The sequence below is a fragment of the Leopardus geoffroyi genome, chromosome D4 (assembly GCF_018350155.1).
Source record: "Leopardus geoffroyi isolate Oge1 chromosome D4, O.geoffroyi_Oge1_pat1.0, whole genome shotgun sequence".
Lineage (NCBI taxonomy): Eukaryota > Metazoa > Chordata > Mammalia > Carnivora > Felidae > Leopardus > Leopardus geoffroyi.
Genome location: NC_059342.1, coordinates 91,141,804 through 91,164,047, shown reverse-complemented (window position 1 = coordinate 91,164,047; position 22,244 = coordinate 91,141,804). Strand labels below are relative to the sequence as shown.

Sequence of the window (22,244 nt, the reverse complement as noted above, 5' to 3'; positions counted from 1 at the left end):
CCTCCCTAGGTTCCACTTCGGTCAGTAGGCGGGAGACCGGCTCGGTTCTGAGAACACATCCAGGTCCTGAGGCCTCCTGACCCCCGTCACCCCTGCAGGCACCCCACCTCTGCTTCCCCGACCGTCCCCTCCTCGGGGAGGCACTGCTGCTCGGTCCTAGGCCCCCAGCCCAGTCCTGGACCCAGGCCTCAGCCGGTCTTCCCGGACTCGAGCGCGGGACAGCCTGGCTCCCGAAGCCCGACGGCCACCGCACGCCTCCCGCCAGAGCCACTGGGAGCCCACGATGCCGCCATAAATACGACCACTTTATTAACATACAGGAGCACTGGCCGACGACCATATCCTAGCGTGCCGTGAGAAAGAGTGCCTCCTCCCGGGGCGTAAAGTGCAGCGGGACCCTCCGTGCGTGACAGCTTCACAGAACGAGGCAAGTGGACGCTACTTGCGAGATACAATTCCTCTGGAAGGGGCACACCCGAACGGGATCTGGGTCCGAGGTGGCACCTGGGTCTCCCAGCCGCCCCAGCCCCGGTCCTCGACCCCACAGCCCCGGAGGGAGAGAGGACGTTCCCAGGCCCCTTGGGTGGAGCTGGGGGCTGGCCGGGGGGACCCACACACACGACCGTCCTTGCAGCCCTAAGACACCTTCCCAGGCAAGGGCAGGGGCCCGGGGTGCGCTCGTGGGGGCGGGGGGGGCTCTCCTTCCCCGGGGGAGAGCAGAGGCTCAGTGTCACGTCTTCACAGCCCGGGTGCCCTGCGGGAAGGGTGTCCGCAGAGGGGCCCCAGTGGCTGGGGGGCCCCCAGGGCCGAGCGCTCAGGTCTCTGGGGGGCGGCGGGGGTGGCTAGGAGTGAGGAGGTCTGCAGGAGCGGCAGCACGCCTTGCTGTAGTACCAGTGGCCACAGAGGTTCACCTTGATGGCCAGGGCACAGTTGGTGCCTGGCTGGTCCTGGCAGCTGTCATCTGGGGAAGGGACACGGCGGGGGGGAGGGGGGGCGGGGAGGAGGGCATCACCGGTGGCCAAGGGGTGGAAACTCGACAGGACCCCCCCGCCCCACCACCTCAGGGGTGGCCCCCGCTGGCAGCACCCGTGGACAGGTGGCCCCTACGTGCCCGTTTCCAGGGGCAATGGGCCTCCCGCCCGTGCCGGGGCCCCCCAGCCCTACTACTCTGCCACCCCTGCCCCCAGCCCTCCCCAGGATGCCACACTATCCCCTCGAGGGGTCTGATCTGCGCACAGCAAGGGTGATGCCCAGGGCCAGGGTTTGGAGGAGTCCTTGACCTCACCCCTGGAGGCCCGAACCTTCCCAGGAGGCCCACAGGTGTCCCCTCCACAGAACAGGTGTGAAGCAGAGCGGGTCACCTGTCCCGGCACCCCCCTCAGACTCTAGCACCCTCGCCCCTCCTCCAGGCGCCGAGGCCCCACGTCAGGCCCGGCCACCCCCGCCTCCCGTGTGCCCGGCTCAGGCTGAGTCACCGTGGACTCCCGGTCCCCGCCCGGTCGGCCCCACCTTCTGAAGCCAGATACAGGTGTTGGTGTGGCTCCTGGGGACCCCCAGCCCCAGTCAGGCCTCACCTGCCACCCTCCCCACCCTCACCTCCCAGCCGGCTTCCGCCATCCCAGGGGGAGCCTTCGCCCCCCGCCAGGCCTCGGTGTCCGTAGCCGCTCCATCTTCCTGGTCCCCTTGGCCCCTGGCTCTGCCCGCCTTGTCGGCCCCCCCCCCCCCCTCCTCACCTGGGGGCTCCGTGGGGCAGGGCAGCAGGTCACAGGCCTGCCTGCCGACAGGCTTCACCAGCGGGTCGCAGCCACGGACGATGTCAGTCCCCTGGTAGCACTTGACGTCCCGCATCCGCACGCCCACCCCGCAGGTCTTGGTGCACTGATGGGAGAGACAGCATGGCCGGAGCCCCCACCTGGCCGCGCAGGGCTCCGGCCCCAAGGAGGGGCGACCCCACCCCTCCCACCAGGCTGCTGGGTCCCATCCCCACCCAGGTGCCCAGGGAAGGGGCGGCCCCTCCCCTCCCCACTGTCACTGGGTGCGTCCTTCGCTTTCAGCTTCCCCGGGGCCTGTGTGACGGACCCTCGGGACACACGGGGCCGTGGCAGAGGGAGAGCGCTGGTTTCCCTCTCCAGTGAAAAGCTGTGTTGCCGGCCAATTAAACCTATCTTCCAAAGCCACACTCCCGCCTGAGGCTCCCTCGTCCAGATGTTCCCCTTGGAAAACCCCGCTGAGCTACCCAGAGCACCAGGGACATCTGCTGACCCCGGCTGCCCCATCGTCTCCTTGCCAAGATCCTGCAGGCGGTGGCTCCCTCTTGCCACCCCCCTCCAATGTGGGTGACCCCACGTCACCCAGGCGCCTCTGGGACCTGAGCCCTGGGTCCCTGAGGCGGGGGAGGGGTGGGAGGCCCCAGCCCTGGACCCCTCCCATTTAACTAAGACTCAGCAGGGGGGACCACCCACCCGCTCCCAGCACGGGGGGCTGGCCCAGTCTGGAGGCAAGAGGCGGCCGGCTTGGCACGGAGCACACAGGACCATCGACCGCGGGCGGCCGCTCCGAGGAGCCTCTGTGTGCCCCTGGAGGGGACCCTCCAGCCCTGGGGAGTGGGTCGAACAGCTGGGAGGAATGAGCTCTTACTGAGCCCGTATCCCAGGGAGGGGCAGCCACAGGGACAGAACGCCAGAGTTCCACACACCCACCGTGGTCCACCTGCGCCGGTCACCCCCCGCCCACCCTCCGTCATCAGCGCAATACGGGTGTCCCTATCCCGATGCCCTCAGGCTGTTTGGGGGGCAGGGTCTGCTCCCTCTCTGTGGCTCTCCCCCCTTCCAGGGCTCGGCACCCAGCACCCAGCCCAGCACCTGCACCCGGCAGGTCCTGGCCCCCATCTTCTGAAGCACGAAGTACCTTCCAAAATGCGCGTGCTGGCGTGGCTCCTGGGGGCCTGGAGCCCCAGGCGGACTTCACCGGCCTCTCAGCCCCACCTGACGTCCTCCCCCACTCCCTGCCAGGCTCTGCCCCCGAACAAGACTCACTCTGCCCCCCGTAGCCACTAGACCCTCCTGGCCCCCAGATACCTATTCTTTATCCTTCAGGCGCTGGCTCCGCCCACGCCTCCTCTGGAAGCCCCCGCCCCGCCCCCAGTCTCCCTCCTTCTCCCCGGTGGGTCCTTTGGTGGATGACACAGAATGGAGAGATGTGTGTTTTCGCTCTTGAACGAGCCTGTGTGCCAGTAGGCCCCACCTAGGACGAGGTTTGCATCCAGATACCACCTTGAGTCTCTCTGCTGAGATCCCTGAGCCCGGGTGGGGGTGGGGGGTGCAGAGGTCCTGGCCCATCACCCTCTGAGTGGGGGCAACACTCACGGAATCCTCAGACTCACCCCTGTCTTACAGACTCTAAGAATCCTCACCTTGAACTCTAAGGTTTGGGGATGTGCCTTCCACCATCCAAGACCATGGAAGCCTCGCGGGCATGTGTCGGAGACAGCACCACGGTGCAACGTACAGGGCTCCCCACCCCCTGTGACACCCCTGCGTCATCCCCCTCAGTGCTCAGAGCTGGCCCATGAGGACGCCGAGGCCAGAGGCACCGGACACCCCGGAGCACACAGCGACAGAGGCCCCGGGGCTCCTGTTCTCTACCCCCTCCCCACTCAGTGATGCTCAAAGCCCACTCTGGGCCTCCCCCTCCGCCACCTCTTGAAAACCGATGGCATCGCCAGGTGGAGAGGGCACGAGGGGCACGGGTACTAAGGACACACGGAGGAGACAACGGAGGCGGGGGTGAGGAGCGTCTGGGGCAGGGCTCGAGGCACGAGGCGGGACCGGGACTCAGGTTCCGGCCTCACGTGGCCCCGAGGGGCCAGCCGGGCGCTCACCTCCGACCAGGGGCTGGTGTACCACTTGAAGCAGGGTCTCTCGAAGCACGTGCTCTCCTCGGGGGGCTTCTTGGCCAGCCCGCACTCGGGGCCGCTGCGCGTCTGTGGCCTCCCGTTGGCCAGCTCCATGCACAACACCAGCCTCTTCTTCACACCTCGGCCACAGGTGGTGTTACACTGACCGGGGGACAGACAGGGCCGGGTCAGAGGCCAGAGGCCAGGAGGACCAGGACACCGTGCCCGTGACCCCGCGACTCCGGGGACATGGCTCGGTCAGTAACGATGGGGTGACAACGTTTAGGTCAATGGCAGACTGGCCGAGAACTCTTTGGTCGATAACCCTTTGGCCCCAAACACATTTGGTCAAAAGCCGTTGCACGGAAAACCATCTGTTTGGAAACACAGCGGTTCGTGACAGTTTGTCCCAAGACGGCCCGGCTAATGGTGATCTACCTGAAGCAACTGGCTGAGAACGACCCGTCTGAAAAGGCAAGTTGGGGACTGTGACCGGTGGGGGGGGGGCGGGGGTGGGGGGAGAGCAGACGAGGTGGTCATGAGAACAAACGTCTGCCCAAGACCCAGGGGCCAAGAGTCTGTGAGGCCCGAGCGCCCCCGGCCCCCGTTTTCCATAAAGTGGGGGCTGGGAGCGGGCCGAGGACACAAGACCAATCCTGCATCATCAGGTACTTGCCTATTTAGATCTGGCAGGTGTTGAGGGGTTTTCTTACCTTTTTGGCTTTTTCCATTTCAAATTAAGTTTCAGTGAATCGTGCCCTCGTATTTTGCAATTAATTCCTCGTTTGACCAATCCGCCATCCTGGCCACTTGGCTCTCAGCCCAGAGCCCTCCCAGGCAGAGGGGAGCCCTGCTGCGGCTGGGGGCACTCACCCGCTCCCAGTCCTGGGCCAGCCAGTGGGCGGGGCAGTTCTTGTCCCCACAGGGATGGATGGCCAGCGGCTTGGTCTCCATCTGGCACTGAGACTCGGGCACCACCCGGCCGTCACTGGTCTTGCAGTACACGTGTCGGATCATGCGGCCCTGCCCGCAGCTCCCGCTGCACTGCAGGGGGGAAGCGGGGGGGTGGGGGGGGGGGGGTTAGGGGCGGAAACCCTCTCCCAGTGCACCCCCCCTCCCCTGCTGTCATTCCCAGAGAGGACCGGCTCCCCAGGCAGTGTGGGGGAGGGAGCGGCTGCCATGGCAACCACTTTTTAAATAACATTTTCTGTTCTAATTACAGAAATATTACACGCTCGGTGGAAAACAGACACACAAAAGCACACCTAAAATACCTAAAAAGGTCATCTGTGCGCCCAACACGGGGCGGGGGGGGGGGGAGCGCTGGTGAGCACAGCGGAGAGACAGACGGACACAACAGACAGACACACGGGGAGGTCATAAAAAGGGACCCCGAAGTCGCCACTCGGTTTTGGATACAGGCTAGGACTCCTCACGTGACCGGGACAACGGCTGGTTCGCCGATCTAACCCTACATCCCTCCCTCTAGAACGGCGGGGGCGTGAGGCGGCCCCGCGGCCACTGGGCACCGGCCACCCCTCCGCGTGCCCCCCCCCCCCACGGCCCTCCCCTCACCGGGCCCCAGTCGGAGACAGTCCACTGGCGGTCGCAGGGGGGGCCTGTGCAGTCCTTCTCCCCCACGGGCCTGGTGTTGGGGTCACACAGCTTCTCGTCTTCCGAGCAGCGGATGTCCCTGGTCACCACGCTGCGCTCCCCGCACTTGGCCGTGCACTGTGAGCGGGCGGGTGAGGGCGGGGTCAGGACTGCGCAGCCCTCGCACGGGCCCGAGCGCCGGCCGCGCATGCGCTCACCTCCGACCACTCGGACATCTCCCACTGGGGCCCACAGGCCGGGTTGCGGCACGTCTTGCGCTCCTCGGGCCGCACGGCCTCGGCCGCCTCGCACAGGTCGCTGTACACGGAGCTGTCGAAGCCGGGGGACAGCATCTTCCAGCAGCGCACGATGCGGAACTGGTAGCCCTCGCCGCAGGTGCGGGAGCATTCGCTCCAGCTGCTGGTCTCCCACCTGCCTCGGGAGGGGCCGGCTTTCAGAGACCCCCACCTTCCTTCAGGGACCCCATGCAACCCCACGCCCGACCCCGAGAATGCACGTCCTCACCCATGTCCAAGATCATGCGGGGCCAAGCCAACCAGGAAGCTGGTGAGGCCCGCTGGGGGAGAAGCTGCTGTCTAGGTGACCCTGAGCGCCGCCCCCTGCCCCCAGCGGGAGACACCCCAGGAGGGGCGCTGATGCCCTGCTGGTGCCCCGAGTGTGTGCTTGGCCCGCCTGCCTAGGAACCCCTGTGGCCTCCACCTGCTCCCACCTCCAGGCAGGACACCTGGCTTTCCAGCCACTTCAAGAGCCACATCCTGGCCTTGATCCCTTGCCCACGCTGCTCCTTCCTCCCAAAGTGCCCCCCTCCTTCCTTCTCCTACTTTGGGATCATGCCTCAGTGTCCCAGAGCCTGTGCTGTACCCCCCCCCCCACACACACAAAGGGGACTCCCAGGGGAAGGACAGGCCCCGAGAACCACACAACCAGCTTCTCAGAAGGGAGCAAATGTGCAGGGCCCCCCCCAGTCCGGGGACCCTGCGTCAGCTCCCGCCGTGGTCATGACTTGGAAAAGGACACGCTTAGGGCTCAGTTTCTGACTGTCTGCGAAGCGGGACGTGAGGCCTGGGTGGGGGCTAGAAAGACAGGGCCTCCTCCCCCCACATCCCAGGGACAGCCAGTCAGCTTGGAATTTCGGGAATAATCATTTTGGTTTATGAAACTCCTGTGTGCCTGGGGGTGGGGGCCAATGATGAGTGATGCACAGCGTGGCTCCAGGATCTGTAGTGGGAGACATTGGCTGAAATTCGGCAGCCACGTGTGGCCCGTGGCAGAGAGCCTGGCAGGCACCCCCACCCCACAGGTCCTGAGGCCCTGCCCACCACAGCGCCCACTTTAGGAGCAGGATGCTAGCCAGCTCCCGCCGCTCCCCTGGGCAGAGTCGAAGCAGAGCCCCAGCTGCCCCCGCAGTGCCCGGGGCGCTGGGCGGCAGGTACCTGGGCTGGCACTCCCTCCCCGCACAGAACTCCTGGACGGGCTCAGGACGGGTCAGAGCGTCACAGTAGCTGTCATCCACCTCGATGCCATCATAGCGAACGCACATGGCGTAGGTCGACATGACTCCTGGTTCAGGACAAGGGAAGAGCCTGTGAGTCACAAGCGAACCCCTCGGGGACCAGCAGATGGGCCATGTGACCACGGGCAAGGCAGCTACCTCTCAGAGCTTCCTGGTGTAAATTGAGGATAACGACAGTAACCAGCTTACCGAACAGTGGCAGAGCCCAGTGAGGACAGCTTTGTGGATCTGAACTCTCTCCCTGCCCACGTCTCAGGGTCTGACTTCTCTCTGCACCCCCACCTCCACACCCACCCCTATGGGTAAATAGGAGGGTGGGTAGGTGGGTGGGCGGATGGATGGATGGATGGAGAGTTTGGTGGGTAGATGGAAAAATGGATAGGTGGATGGGTGGATGGATGGGCAGGTTGTGGGTGGATGGTTAGATGGATGGATGGATAGATGGGTGGGCAGGTTATGGGTGGATGGCTGGATGGATGGATGGACGGTTAGATGGATGGACAGATGGATGGACGGACAGATGGATGGATGGAGAGTTTGGTGGGTAGATGGAAAAATGGATAGGTGGATGGGTGGATGGATGGGCAGGTTGTGGGTGGATGGTTAGATGGATGGATGGATAGATGGGTGGGCAGGTTATGGGTGGATGGCTGGATGGATGGATGGACGGTTAGATGGATGGACAGATGGATGGACGGACAGATGGATGGATGGAGAGTTTGGTGGGTAGATGGAAAAATGGATAGGTGGATGGGTGGATGGATGGGCAGGTTGTGGGTGGATGGTTAGATGGATGGATGGATAGATGGGTGGGCAGGTTATGGGTGGATGGCTGGATGGATGGATGGACAGTTAGATGGATGGACAGATGGATGGACGGACAGATGGATGGATGGAGAGTTTGGTGGGTAGATGGAAAAATGGATAGGTGGATGGGTGGATGGATGGGCAGGTTGTGGGTGGATGGTTAGATGGATGGATGGATAGATGGGTGGGCAGGTTATGGGTGGATGGCTGGATGGATGGATGGACGGTTAGATGGATGGACAGATGGATGGACGGACAGATGGATGGATGGAGAGTTTGGTGGGTAGATGGAAAAATGGATAGGTGGATGGGTGGATGGATGGGCAGGTTGTGGGTGGATGGTTAGATGGATGGATGGATAGATGGGTGGGCAGGTTATGGGTGGATGGCTGGATGGATGGATGGACGGTTAGATGGACGGACAGATGGATGGATGGAGAGTTTGGTGGGTAGATGGAAACATGGAGAGATGGGTGGGTGGGTGGGTGGATGGATGGATATGTTTGAAAACTAACCATTCGAGCCCTTGCCAGCATCCCCAGATGTTATATTAGATCTTCAGACCCTCCCTGCTCTCCTGTGGCATGCCTCAGTCCTTATCCAACTCTCTCAAACTTTCTTTAATCACCACTCTGTGTGTTTATCTTCCTTGCCTCCCCGGTACTCTATAAATCCCATCAGGGGGATGATGTGTAAAGGGCCAGCCCTCACCCAATGTTGTTAATTCCTTGACCCCACTCCCATCTTCTACCCCTCTGGTCTTTCTACGCATGTCCCTGCACCCCTGCACCCCTGCATCTGGCACTGTGTTGGCACATGGCCAAATCCACTGAACAGTGGGTGGGTCCCTGCCAAGGAGGCAGGATGACTCAGGGAGACTTGTTAGCATCAGTGAAGGCCCACGTGAAGGGTTAGGGTTTGTTGTTGCTGATGTGTGTGTGTGTGTGTGTGTGTGCGCGCGCGCACGTGTGTGTGTGTGTGTGTGGTGGGGGGGGAGGTACCCAGCCTCCCTGAATGATGGAGATAATGGAACCCTCTTCCACGGGGCTGCCAGTGCCCCAGGAGGAAATCAATTTCCCCATTGACCCAGCCACCTCACTCTCCCTTTCTGGCGGCGTGTGTCTGTAAGCTCCCACCTCCCCAAGCCCCAGCCGGGATGGAACGGAACCACCTGGGAAGCAGCCCTACGTGGGGATTTTTTTCTCCTTTCCATAAAGGACTCCTCCGTGCCAGCACTGGCCTGTGTCATCTTTAGCCCTCTCTGAGGGGAGGCTGCCTTCCTGGCCAGGTCTGCTTGGAATGTTCCAGGCCTCAAGAGACACCAGCTCTGGGGCCCAGGGAGGTCCAGGGCTGCGGACTCACAGACCCTCGCCAAATGCCCGACTGTCCATTCAGTCCTCACCGTTGAGTGGAAACACGGCAGGTCCTGATCAAAAGAGACTGGGGTTCAAGACCCAGCTCAGTCTCTCCCTCGTCAAGGCGGGGTCACGTGAACACTATCAGAGTCTCCAGGCCTCGGCTTGGTCATCCTCAAGTTGGGAACCTCCCCGAGATGCTGGGAGAGTCAAGGTAGCAATCTTCTTCATGACATCGGTCTCGGACACAGTGCTTTTGAAACCTTATACACGAGGCCTTCACTTTAAGCAAAAGCGAGCAAGGGGGCACCTGGCGGTGGGGGGGGGGGGCTCAGTTGGTCAAGCGTCCAACTCTGACTCAGGTCATGATCTCATCTCATAGCTTATGAGTTCAAGCCCCGCGTCGGGCTCTGCGCTATCTATCAGCTCCGAGCCTGGGGCCTGCTTCGAATTCTGTGTCTGCCTCTCCCCTGCTCACACTCTGTCTCTGTCTCTCTCTCAAATAGAAATAAACATTAATTTAAAACAACAACAACAACGACAACAAGCAGGGCACCCCAGTGCACAAAACACAGATCGGCATGTTGCACCAGCAGAGGACGAGGCTCAGGGTCCGCCGGCCTCGCCCCCCCCAGCCCACCCCCCAGAAGTGCCAAGGGACGGTCTGAAACCACAGCTGGGCTCAAGCTCAGGCTGAGAGTCCACATTCACCTGTATTTCTGCTGCCCCAAAGAGCATTTTGAAAGGAAGGGACTCTGTAACGGAGCTGGCTCGGGAGGCAGGAGATCTCGCAGCCAAGCACAGGGTGCCCAGGGACCCCTGCTGGGTGCAGAGGACACTCAAGGACGTCAGCACAGACAGCACGAGCCCCAGCAGGTTTGTAACCTCACCACCACCCCGTCTGGCCTCGGCCCTCCTCCGCCAAATGGGATTTTGAGAGTCGTTGCCACAGTCACGAGCTTTGACTCCGACAGAGCCTACGGGAGGTGGTGGCAGGGGGCCATTCGGCAGGGACCCGACTCCACCTTTTTGGCCGGGTGCCACCGGACCCGGCTCGGTGCCTTGGCGGCGATGGGGAGCTCACCCTCTATGGGGGCCGTTCACTCCACTCCTGGACAGCCTCCTCTAAAGCAGAGCTTTTCCATAGCAGAGCCCAGATCTGTCTTTCCCACTGCCTTCCTTCTTTCACCCTACTGTGCCCCTTGGGCCACGTGAGACAAATTCAGCCTGTCCCCCCCTCCCACCCCCCGCCTGGTCACTCTGTAGGTGACAAGGAGTGGTGTCGTGTCCTCCCTGGGGACTGTCTCCCCCTCCCCACCCCGGGGCCAGGCATCAGCCCCTCACCACCATCTCAGGCGATGTCACCTCCCCAGGTGGCCCTATGTCCGGGAGGGAAAGGAGATGTTCCCAGGCTGTGCTCCATGACAATCCCAGCTCTCACTGCGTCCCCGGAGGCTGTGCGGCTCTCAGTCAGAACCGGTCCGTGCCCTGCTGACAGCCTCCGGCAAGGCAGACTCCCCCAGTGCCCCACCGTGCCCAGCCCTGGGAAGGGGCTCCCGCGGCTCACTCTCAAGACCAGCGGCCTGGCACCTGCGCTTTGGCCGTGACAGCTCACTTCTCCTCTCCCTCCTATCCTCAGGACCGCCGTGGCGGAGGGGCCCGTCCCATCTTACGGGTAGAAAAGTGAGGCTCAGACAGACCAAGCAACCTGCCGAGCGCACGTGGCACGGTGGGCCAGGTGGTGCCACTCCCGGGCTCACCGCACAGCCAGCAAAGCTGGCCTCGTGCCCTCCAAACTCTGCGTGCCCCGAACCCTGCTCAGGAGGGTCTTCAATAGCAGAGGGGGGCCCGGCTCCCTAACCGAGAGCGAGTTCCGGGGTGAGCAGGACGTAAGGACCCAGGGTCCGTTCTGAGCCCTGCAGGGCGGGCTCCCCAGCCGCTCCCTCGGGCATCTCCTCAGGTGCCGAGCAGGACTGCAGGAGGCGCGATCAAGCCCAGACTCCCGGCTGCCCAGGGTCTGCCAGGGGTTCGCCTCATCCTCCTCACCGGCCAGAGACGGCAGGGGCCACTTTGGGGGGGGCAGGGTCAGGGTAGGGGGCATCATGCGGTTGCAGGGGCAGCCCCAGGTGCTGACCAAACCCGAACAAGCTGCTCCGGGCACAGGCAAGGTGGCACTCGGGGTCTCCCCACAACCTTTGCCACACAGGGTCTGACATCTGAGCTTGCAGCCGGCCCCAGCGGAGGGAACCCAGGTCCCTGGCGGCTGCGGCCAGCATCCGAAGGTGAGGCTGGCCAACCCCGTGAGCAGACAGACGTGGGTTCCAATCCCAGCTCAGCACCTACTGACCACTAACCACGTGTGTCTGTCTCTCTGTCTGGGCACCACCGGCGGGCAGAGGGGTGGGGGTCTCTGTTCCCCTCTACCTGCCCAGGTCCTAGACAAGGTCCTAGCATCTGTTCCATTCCTTCGTGGGTCTATTTCCCTTCCTAGGTTGCTGTAAACAAAAGCAAAATCCTCCCTGCTTGAGATGTCGTAGTTTTAACCAAAGGGACGTTCACTCTCACAAGATACCATACAAAGAACAGTGGATGGGGGGTGTGTGGCGGCACCCGCACCGCCCCCCCCGGGGTCCTTCCCACAGTCCCACACGCCGTGAGCATGAGGACACCAACCCCTGTGACCTCATGCCACCTCCTGGATCAGGACACTACTAGACAAGCTCCCTGTGGGCAGTTCGGGGCCCCCGGGGAGGGCGCAGGCCCCGCAGCGGGGGGGGGGGGGGGGGAGCGGCGCTGAGGAGGTGGCTCCCGCCAGCAGCCGAGACTGGTACCTGTGGTGCAGGTGGCACTGCAGGGCTCGTGGGACGAGAGCTTCCACCGGTACATGTCCGCTGGGCTCACGCCTTGTTTGCGCGCCTTGGGCCTGGTCCTGGAAGGGAGAAGCGGAGAAGGGCACGGGCACTCACCGAGGGCTGCGGGCACGAGCTCTTGGGGAGCAGCGCGCCTGCCCCGGCTCCGGGGGGAGTCCCCACCATCAGGGTCAGCCCGCCCACTGTCTAGAGCAGAGGACAGGAGGGGGCATCGCGGGGAGGCACGCTTTAGGACAGAACGGACGTTCGCCTTTCTCCCGCCTGGACGGGCGAGGGTCCGAGGCGGGCACTGGAGGTGCTGAAGGTCCTTCCGGGTGGGGGGTGAGCTCGGGACCCCCCAGCATTGCCACCGTGCCCTGCACGCACACACGCCGCCTCCCAGGGCCGCCTGCTAGCGCGGGCAGGCGACTCCTTCTCTCCACTCCCCCAGGAGGGACCGCAGACGGCACCTTCTATGCCGAGAACCTGCCAGGACTCCCCTTGAGGCCCCCCTCAGCCCGACTCTGCTTGAACGGGGACACTGGCCATTCAGCCTCCAAGTGTCAAAACAGAAAAGCTCAGCGGCGGACAGGGGAGTGGTTGGTCCCCTCCAGACGCCTCTGCCCAGGTCTGTGATGGCTGCCGGTGCAGGGAAGGTGAGCTGGGCCCACGCCAGCAACCAGCTATGATTCTTGGCCGGAGCGCGGGCGGCTGAAGCCAACTATTGTTAGGACCGTTTGCTTCTTTGAACCGGTTGGTGTGCTGGGGCCCAGCCTCAGTATCCAACATGCAGGCTGGGTTTGGACTCAGCAGGGGAGGAAGGAAGGGGTCCTCCCAGATCCCCAGCCTCTGGTCTGAGATGCAGCCCCTCCCCCTACAACCCGAAGCCCTGTGACCTGCAGACGGGGACATGCGGCAATGGCCTGGCTGATGGGACACCATTCGAGGCCCCGGCATCCCTCTCGCACCGGACACCGCCCCAGTGCCCGGCGAGGGGCCGGCTGGAGACCACCGGAGCCGACGCCCTTTCACAAGGCTTCCCTGTGGGCACGTGCGCACGGGTCCCTCTCTTGGGACCTTGTGCACCTCGGTGGTCGGGCTTAATGAATGCTGCAGGGCATCCACTCCGAAGGGCCTTCCAGTCGATTCTGCGATCCAGACATTGGTTTGGATCCCACTGGGAGCTCGCTCCGCGTCTGGGCTTCACAAGTGGACGAGCTCGGAGGCTTACTTCTGTAGGAACGTTTGTTGCCCCGAAGGTGCAACTTGCTCTAAACCAGGAAATGATCCGCCCACAGCCTTAAGTCCTGAGTCTACTGATGTGGCTACACAACCCAGGGAGGCGGAGAGTTGGGAGGGGTGGAGGAAGAGAAAGCAGGGGGCAGGGGGAGCAGGCCATGAGCTGGTGGCCGGCTTCAGGGCCACTCACAGCTGCTGAGCCCCTCACCTGCTGGCTTCTCAACCAGGAGACAGCCCTTCCCTTTCACAGATTTCTGGGGGGAGGGGAAGGTCCCCCTCCCACCTCCTGAAGAAGGAGAAAAAAAATCTTAAATGCGGTTTCCCCACCCACTCAAGACTTTGTCATCTCAGAGCAAAGGACCCGTAGAAACCCCCAGGGAGCACCCAGCTCCCCTGAGCAAGCCCTCCCAGAAGCCTGATTCAGAAAACACGACTCTTGCTGGTTGGGTCCCCTACCCCCGCCGCCCTTTCGACGGCGACAATTCTCCCCAAGAACAAACAGAGATGAGAAGGTCCCGGCCAGGCCCCACCGCCCCACCCACGGGGGAACTGCGGTAATTACACGCTCCTCAGCCAGCAGGCCGCGTGACTCATCCTGGACTCGGGAGAGAGCGGCCTGGTTCAAAATAACCCTCCGGGTTTTAAGCACAAAAGGTATTTCTAGAGGGGCTGCCCACACATCACTCTTACACGGGCACACGTCAGGCGCAGCAAAGCCCCTCCTGAAAATCCCTGCTCGTGTTTGCACAACAACGGAACGCCTGACCGTTCTGTGCTTGCAAGTGGCCAGCACCCCAGGAGAGAAACACCCACAGAGTCGCCCGAACCACCAGCCCCTCGCCCGCCTCCTTGTGGAAGGAAGAGAGTGCCCCTGTGCGCCACACTCAGGGCTCCGGGCCCAGACAACGCGGGCCGGGGAGTCCCTGCCAGGACGGCTCCGAGGGCCCCGGAGAGAGACCCTGCGTCCCTGTGTCTCGCACGCTGGCTCCCAACGTCTGCTTCTGGTGACCGGGGGGCCTCCCTTGATTGTTTGAGGCTGTTCTGAGATGAAAATAACCTTTCCTTTCTGAGCTGCCCCTTTGATTTCGGCCTCTGTCGAGCAGACGCGACTTCCTGTGTTTGGACAACGCGCCGTGCGCGGTGGCTATTTTGGCCTGGTGGTTTCCCCGCGGCCTCCCTCAGCCCTTTATCTCAAAAGACCATCTTTGGTCTCAGCTCTCCAGCATCCTTTGATGGCAGCCGCTGGAGGCGCCGCCCCGTCACCGCGTCGGGACTTTCCGAGCGCGGACGACCCAGCGTATCGATTTCTGCAGTGGGTCCCGGCGGGGCTGAGGAGTGGGCTACGATTCAGCCGGGGTGGGGCAGGAGAGACTCTTGGAACTGTGGCCTGAGGACCCGAAGGTCGTGCCTGATCTGGCCCGGGGGTCCTCGGCTGCCCGGCTGGCGGGCCCTCACTCGGGGACGCGGACGGGGAGTCAGAGACGCGTCTGAGTCACCGGGGAAGTGCAGGGCACAGTCGGGACGGCGCCCTGGGTCTCCCGAGCTCTCTCCAGGCCGCAGGCTGCATTAGAGCAGCAGGGCCTCCGTGTCACCCCCACAGACCCCTCGAGAGGGGGACGCTGAGCGTCAGACCTGCCAGCCGACTTTCTTCAGCCCCTGGGAGGCCCGGCCCCGCCCCGGAGGCTCACTGCACTCCTGGGGTTTCCACTGCCGCGTCCTCCCCAGTGCCTCCGCGTGGGATAGACTGCAACCCTCTGGGCACAGCCCGGGAGCTGAAAGCAGCCTAGGTTGGTTAGACGCGGGAACCAGGCTGGGAGCCTCAGTCACCGGCCAGGCCCCCCCAGCAAGTGCTGGCGCACTGCGAACCCTGGCCCCCGTGCCCACGAACCCCGCTCTCGGACTCAGACCTGCTCCCGGTAGCGAAGCCTGTCGCCCCTCTCAGCCGCTGGGTCCCACGTGCCCCCCAGACCCACACCCTGCAGACTTTCGGGCCCCTGGTCAGGTGAGCAGACAGCCCTGGGGAGAGAAGAGCGGCCACAGAAGCTTCCAGAGTTTTACTCCGTCCAAATTTGCAAACAAGAATTCCACCCAGAGCCTGTCAAAGGTAACCAGATGTGCCCCGTGAGCCCGATGCCCGGCTGTCCCTGCAGCTGGGGGGGGGGGAGGGGGCCTCAGAAAAGAGCTTGAGAAAAGGGGCGGGCACTTTCATGGGCTGTGGGGGGCCCACCTCGCTGCTCTCGTCTCCTGGGTGAGGGTGAGAGGGTCACCCCGACCATATCACCTTATGAGTGGACCCCCAGGGTCCCAAGGAGACCCACCTCTGCATCCTCAGCCCTGGCCAGGGCTCCACTCGTGTTGGTGTCTAAAGTCAAGGGTTTTGGGTTGGTCTTCAGAAAACAAAAGCAAACCCACTGAGTCCTTCCCTCCTCCGGCCCCCACCCACCTCAGGTGGCTGCTGAGCCCGGCTCGCTCTACTTGAAGCAGGCTCACTGCCCCCTGAGCCTCTGGGGAACGGTGCAGGGACACTCCAGGGTGGCCATGATCAGCCTAAGGGACCTGTCACCAGGGACTGTCTCCTGGTAGGGGTGGTGGCAGGACTGGGGCCACCCTGCTCCCAACCGCTAACCCAGGGTCAGACATGACTGTCCAGATGTCCCCAGGGAACTGTCTAGGCGTCCCCAACTGTTATTGTCCAGCTGTCCCCAGGTGTAACTGTCCAGGCGTCCCCAGCTATCATTGTCCAGGTGTCCCCAGCTGTAACTGTCCAGCTGTCCCAGGTGTAGCTGCCCAGGCGTCCCCGGCTGTAACTGTCCCCGCGTCCCCAGCTATCATTGTCCAGGTGTGGCTGACAAGGTGTCCCGAGGTGTGACTGTCCAGGCATCCCCAGGTGCATCCCAGGCTCTGGGGGCCTGGCCCAGGTAGACAGACTCTCACTGGGCCCATCCTAGAGGCAGCACCAGCCCCCGAAGCAGAAGGTCTCATTCCCAGTGCCTGGCTCCGGGGTCTGGCCCCTGGCTGAGGACCCCACGGGACCCTTCCCCATCTCCTCTCGGGCTGCAGTGAAGGTCGGTGCTGAGCCACTCCCCATTCAGGGAGCTGCCCAACGGCCACGTGTGCAATGACCGTCCAGACGGAGAAGCCAGGCCTTCGGGCTCCGTGACCCTCTCTGAGTCCCCGTAACTGCCCTGACCCTAAGGGCGGTTGTGACGGGTGTTCCCGTGCTTACGGGTGCCTAGCCCGAGCTTGGCCCACAGTGAGTACTCACCATTGTCGGCCTCCCCCTCCCCCAGAAGCGGCGTCACGGCCGCACGTGGGCACTCAGCACCGCTGTAACCCGCGGGCCAAACTTGCGGGCAAGACTCGCTGCAACCCAGGCCTCTGCCCTGCTCGGATCCAGGGGTCGGGGAGCCCGGCCACGAGTGACTGTCTCCCATTTGCCCCCGGGGTCTGGCCTCACCTGCCAGGACCCGCCCCGGCTTCCCCGACAGCAGAGCAAGGACCTACCTGGCCTTGTGAGTCCTGTTCCCAGCCACGGCGGGGAGGCTGGCACTGGCGTTGGGGAACGGGGCCTCGGAGGAGGTGTTAGTCACTCTGTCACTGCTCAGCTCCAGGTAGGACCCATTGAGCAGGTAAGTGCCGGCTCCCTCGGTGTCCTCGTAGTCAGCCGGGGAGCTCCTCGGGGCGCCCTGCACAAAGATGCTGTTGCCAGTGTCATTGAAGGGGAGCTCCCTGGAGTCGGAGCCTGTGCCCGGGAGCCGGTCGGAGATGGCATTGGCAGAGAGGAGCTGCTGAGAGGGGAGATGCGCGTCCACCTCTGGGTCATCCTTGTCCCCCGCGAGAGCCGTCCCGGTGGCATTGCCGTCTACGAGGGAGACAGGTGGCTCACTCTCAAGTGCTCCCTTGTGTGGGCGCAAGGGCCGCCCGTGGGGGCGGGGGGGGGGGGCCAGTGGGGCTCGCAGCAAACACCTGAACCGAGAGGCTCCCGGAGGCAGTGAGAGCGCACAGATCACCAAGCGGAGGTGTGCGGGCCGGCCTGCACAGCCTCTTGTAGGGGAACCTGCAGTGGATGAAACAGGGTCCCCCTCAGGGCGCCCGGGGGGCTCTGGCGGTTAAGCGCCGACTCTTGGCTTCGGCTCAGGTCATGAGCTCACGGTTTGTGAGTTTGCGCCCCGTGTCGGGCTCTGTGCCGACGGCGTGGAGCCTGCTTGGGATTCTCTCTCCCTCTCTCTCTGCCCCTCCCCTGCTCGCTCTCTATCCTCCCCCCCCCCACCTCAAAATATATAAATAAATTGGGTCCTCCTCAAAATTCGCACCTGCCCTGAACCTCAGAACGTGAGATTATTTGAAACGGGATCCTCACAAAAGTGGCTAAGGATGTAGAGACGGGTCATCATGGATCTAGGGTGGGCCCTGTTTCCAATGGCTGCTGTCCTTAGAAGAAGAGAAGACACACACGCACAGAGAAGGCGTGTGACCACGGAGGCAGAGGCCGGAGGGACACGGCCCTGAGCGCAGGAGCGCCTGAGGCCTGCAGAAACCGGGAGAGGCGAGAAGGACCGCCCCCACCTCCTGGAGCCTCCAGAGCGAGTGTTGGACCTGCTGACACCTTGATTTTGGACTTCTGGCCTCCAGAACTGGGAGAGAATGAATTTCTATTTGTCGTGAGCCCCCCGGTTTGGGGTGATTTGTTACAGCTGTCCTGGGGGATTTATACAACCTCGAAAATGTCTTCTACTAGAAGGTTCTCAGGGTCTCAAAAACAGGAGTGCCGGCCCAGGCAGTCCTGGTGACCGGTGCACGGCCCTCAGGAACACGTCCAAACTGCGAGTATGGATCTCGGGGACCCCGATGCACACTTGCATCTCGGGGACCCTGACGCACCCCTGCATCTCGGGGACGCTGACACACCCCTACATCTCGGGGACCCTGATGCACCCCTGCATCTCGGGGACCCTGACGCACCCCTGCATCTCAGGGACACTGATGCACCCCAGCATCTTGGAGATGCTGACACACCCCTGCATCTCAGGGACACTGATGCACCCCTGCATCTTGGGGATGCTGACACACCCCTGCATCTCGGGGACCCTAATGCACCCCTGCATCTCGGGGACACTGATGCACCCCTGCATCTTGGAGACACTGACGCATCCCTGCATCTCAGGGACCCTGATGCACCCCGGCATCTCAGGATGCTGACGCACCCCTGCATCTCTGGGGACCCTCACACACCCCTGCATCTCTGGGGACCCTCGCACACCCCTGCATCTCGGGGAGCCTCACGTACCCCTGCATCTCTGGGGACCCTCGCACACCCCTGCATCTCGGGGACCCTCACACACCCCTGCATCTCTGGGGACCCTCACGCATCCCTGCATCTCAGGGACCCTCGCACACCCCTGCATCTCTGGGGACCCTCACGCACCCCTGCATCTCGGGGACCCTCATGCACCCCTGCGTCTCTGGGGACCCTGACACACCCCTGCATCTCGGGGACCCTCACACACCCCTGTATCTCTGGGGACCCTCACGCACCCCTGCAACTCGGGGACCCTCACGAATCCCTACATCTCCGGCCACACCTCCTGCTGCCTCCCTGAAATCTTCCTGCCAGGCTGTCGGCCCTGAGCGGCTCTCTCTCACCCCACCCTCCCACAGCCTCACCCAGCTACTCCTCACTGGTTCCCAAACCCTCAGGTCAGGGGCCACACTCTCTGAGAACTCAGGGTCCGCCCGTGCCCCCTCACTGGCCGGTCGTCCCCTTCCAGAGCTCTTGCCACACTGTGGCGTGCCGTCTGTCTGCCTCTACCAAATGAGCGAGCACACAGGCTCTGAGGACAGACTGTCTCGGGTCAGACCCGCAGCTCAACTGTAGATGTGGGAAAGCCCAGCCTCTACCTAAGCCTCAGCACCCCCCCCCCCCACATCTGTCAAGTGGGGACACCTGTATCCCCCTGGAAGGGGATGGAAAGCAGGGCATGTGCGAAGGGGCCCGTGCCGTGCCTGTCCCAGGAGAGCCGCGAGTAGGAGCCTCTCATCGGCCTCGTCTGCCGGCCGCGGGGGCCCAAAGACCCTCTGCCCAAGGCCCCCTCCCTGGGAAGCCCCTGCCTGATCCCGGCCCTCCTGGTTACCTCGGAAGCCGTTGCCTCTGGGGGGTCCCTCGCAGGCCCTGCCGCTGGCCTGCTCGCACACCTCGTTGGTCTCCCGGCCCTTGCTCAGACCCAGCTCGATCCCCGGGCCCAGGTGGCCGAACAGCCGGTTGTCCAGGCCCAGCCGCTCCGAGGAGGCCTGGCCGTAGAAAGAGCTGTTGTGCCGCAGGAAGCCCAGGAGCGCGGCCCCGTCCAGCTCCTGGCTCTCCGCGCTCTCCGAGGCGGGCTCTGAGAAGCTGTAGTAGATGGGCTGTGTGCGGTGGGCATGCGGCGGCTGCAGCAGCGTGTACTCGAAGGTGATGGAGGGGCTCCTGCCGTTCTGGTTCCACACCTGGGGAGGAGGAGAAGCGGGACCTCACCCCTTCTGCGCAAGCCGGGAGCGGCTCGGGGCTCGTGGGCCACGAGCCCCCAGAGGAGAGCTGCACTCCGGTCCCAGGCCGCCAGAAGCAGCCCCGGCTGCGGCCCACAGCCAAGCCCTTCCCAGGGACGCGCCCTCGACTGATGGACGGTGCCCCTGCCCGCGCTGTGCTGCTCCCCAAGGGCAGCCGGCCTCCAGAGCCCCGCGAACAGGGGCGCACGCCCAGGGCGGGGCAGAGGGAGCTGTCCACTCGAGGCGCAGGCCGGGAAGGGTGCCCCGAGCACACAGGATGCTCTAAGTGATAAAGCCGACTAAAACCCCATCTGCATTTTATTCCCACCCCGGGTGTAGCTCTGAGAGAAAGTGCCAGTGCACCCCCCCAGGGTGGTTCCTAGAAGCTTGGACAAAGTGAGGCCGGCACTAAGTGGAGAATAAAGGCATAGCAGGTAGTGGGAGCGTGGGAGCGGAGGGAAAGGCTGCAAAATTCGCCAGGTGACCGTTTCCTGCAGGAGCCCCCTGCAGGACATCCTGTTCACCGGCGTGAAAAGAAATTGGCCAGCGAGAAGGCACTGACTTCACTTCGAGGGACACCGTTAAGTGACCGCAGCCCAGGGTGGATGCCAGGAGATGCTGTGATAGAACCAGACTCCCCACGATCATCAGAATAAGGGAGGCCAACGTGGTGGCCGGGAGCCCTGACCCACAGAGACGTCTGCACGCGGCGGATAGGACAAAGGACTCCCGGACAAATAAATGGGACCAGAAAAGGGGCTTCTCAATATGTCAGATCAAAACATATCAAGGGTGGATATTCAGGGGGCGGAGGACAGCTGCCCCAGAAAAGTCACAGCCCTATCCCATTTCCTGGGCCAGCGTTTGGACCCAGAATCCACTGAAGGATGGAACGGCCAGGTCCCCAGGACAAAGGACCCACCACAAGTGTATATGGTAATGATTCTTCCAGTTCTTCCCCCAAAGAGCCTATAGCCGTTGACTTGGTTAACTGTTTGCTGGAGAAACGGACAGACATTTGGGAACCAGGGTCCAAGTTGTCATTGTTTATCAGGGACCCAAGGCATCATCATCGCCCCCTGTTAGCGTGAGAGCTTGTGGGTGACAAACAAGTGTGGCCCAGGTCTGGCTCACGGTGCGCCCAGTGTGGCTCGCCTTGGGTCCAAGGCTTACCCAGTTCCCAAGTCCATTGCTGGTAGTCGGCTCCTTAGCCTGTAGGCTATACGCTACCATCGCAGGGAAAGCTCAGCGGAAGCCCGTGACCCCAACCCCTGACCCCCATGCCCATCCAAGAGAGTAAATCCAAAACAGAATTGCATCCTGGGGAAACTACAGAGATCAGAGCCACTCCTAATGTTGCCGGAGGATGCGAGGTGGTGGTCCCCATGTGCCCTGCTTCACTCAACGGTTCGGCGCCCATGAAAACAAGACAGATCCGGGAGGATGACGGGGAGCCCTTCCAAACCCAGCCAAGCGGGAGCCTCAGATGCAGCTCCCGGAGCAGATTAACATGACCTCAAGTCGATCACCTGTGGCCACCAACGTGGCAAACACCTTCTTTTCCACCCCCGTGGGGAGGAGGAAGTGGTGTTCGTTCACCTGGAACGGACAAGAGTATACACGTGTGGGTTTGTACCCGGGGCCGTGCTAACTCCCCCATTCCTCGACGTAATACAGTACAGGGGGGTCTGGACCGTTCTACAGAACATCACACGGGTCCTCTACGTTGGTGACATCAGGTCTACCAGGCCAGCTGAACAGGAAGTGATGCGGGAGGCCTTGGAAAGCCTACGGATTCCAGAAGACCTTACACTGAGCCCTGGGGAGATCCAGTGCCCCACCGCCATCGGCGAACGCTTCAGGGTCAGTGGCCTGGGGCACGCCAGGACATACGCTTGAAAGCAGAGGGCAGAGGATCGCATTGTATTCCCTCCCTTACGAAGAATTCTGGACATAGCACGGCACGTATCCGGAAATGTGGATCCAATCCACATACTGGGTAAAAGCTGCCAGCTTTCAGTGGGGGTCCTGAGGAGAAGGGGCTCTACAGTCGGTCCAGGCTGCGGGATAAACAGCCTGCCACTTGGGCCATAACACCCAGCTGGTTCTATAGCGGCGGGGAACGATGTCACACGGGGTTTCTGGCAAGCCTTGACAGGAAGAGGATCACGGAGTCCTCCAGCATTCTGGAGCAAAGCCATGCCACCCACGACAAATATCACATCATTTCGAAAAGAGCTTGTGACATGCTACCAGGCCCTATAGAGATGGAACCCTTTGACCACAGGACATCGAGTGACTCATGCAGCCAGAGCCGAACTCCACCGAGTGACGCAGCCGGGAGTTACGCAGCCACCCGTCGTGAGATGGAAATGTCACATCCAGGATTAGGCACAATCAGAGCAGAGGACAAGACCGCGGGCTCAGCAGGTGACTGAGACTCTCATCACCCG

At 62.9% G+C, this 22,244-nt stretch overlaps 1 protein-coding gene across 1 annotated transcript in view; it reads right to left on the bottom strand.

The window, feature by feature from the left end:
• Nucleotides 1–284: 284 nt before the first annotated feature.
• The window catches only part of ADAMTSL2 (ADAMTS like 2), a 34,712-nt gene continuing 12,752 nt past the window's right edge, over nucleotides 285–22,244 (bottom strand). Inside the window, exons 10-19 of the mRNA XM_045467449.1 lie at nucleotides 19,404–19,752; nucleotides 16,777–17,134; nucleotides 12,016–12,113; nucleotides 6,943–7,069; nucleotides 5,707–5,920; nucleotides 5,471–5,626; nucleotides 4,769–4,939; nucleotides 3,881–4,057; nucleotides 1,734–1,878; nucleotides 285–961 (exon numbers count right to left, since the gene is read on the bottom strand). Of these exons, the coding sequence (XP_045323405.1) occupies nucleotides 843–961; nucleotides 1,734–1,878; nucleotides 3,881–4,057; nucleotides 4,769–4,939; nucleotides 5,471–5,626; nucleotides 5,707–5,920; nucleotides 6,943–7,069; nucleotides 12,016–12,113; nucleotides 16,777–17,134; nucleotides 19,404–19,752 (1,914 nt within the window). The 3' untranslated portion in view covers nucleotides 285–842. The remainder of the gene's footprint in view (nucleotides 962–1,733; nucleotides 1,879–3,880; nucleotides 4,058–4,768; nucleotides 4,940–5,470; nucleotides 5,627–5,706; nucleotides 5,921–6,942; nucleotides 7,070–12,015; nucleotides 12,114–16,776; nucleotides 17,135–19,403; nucleotides 19,753–22,244) is intronic.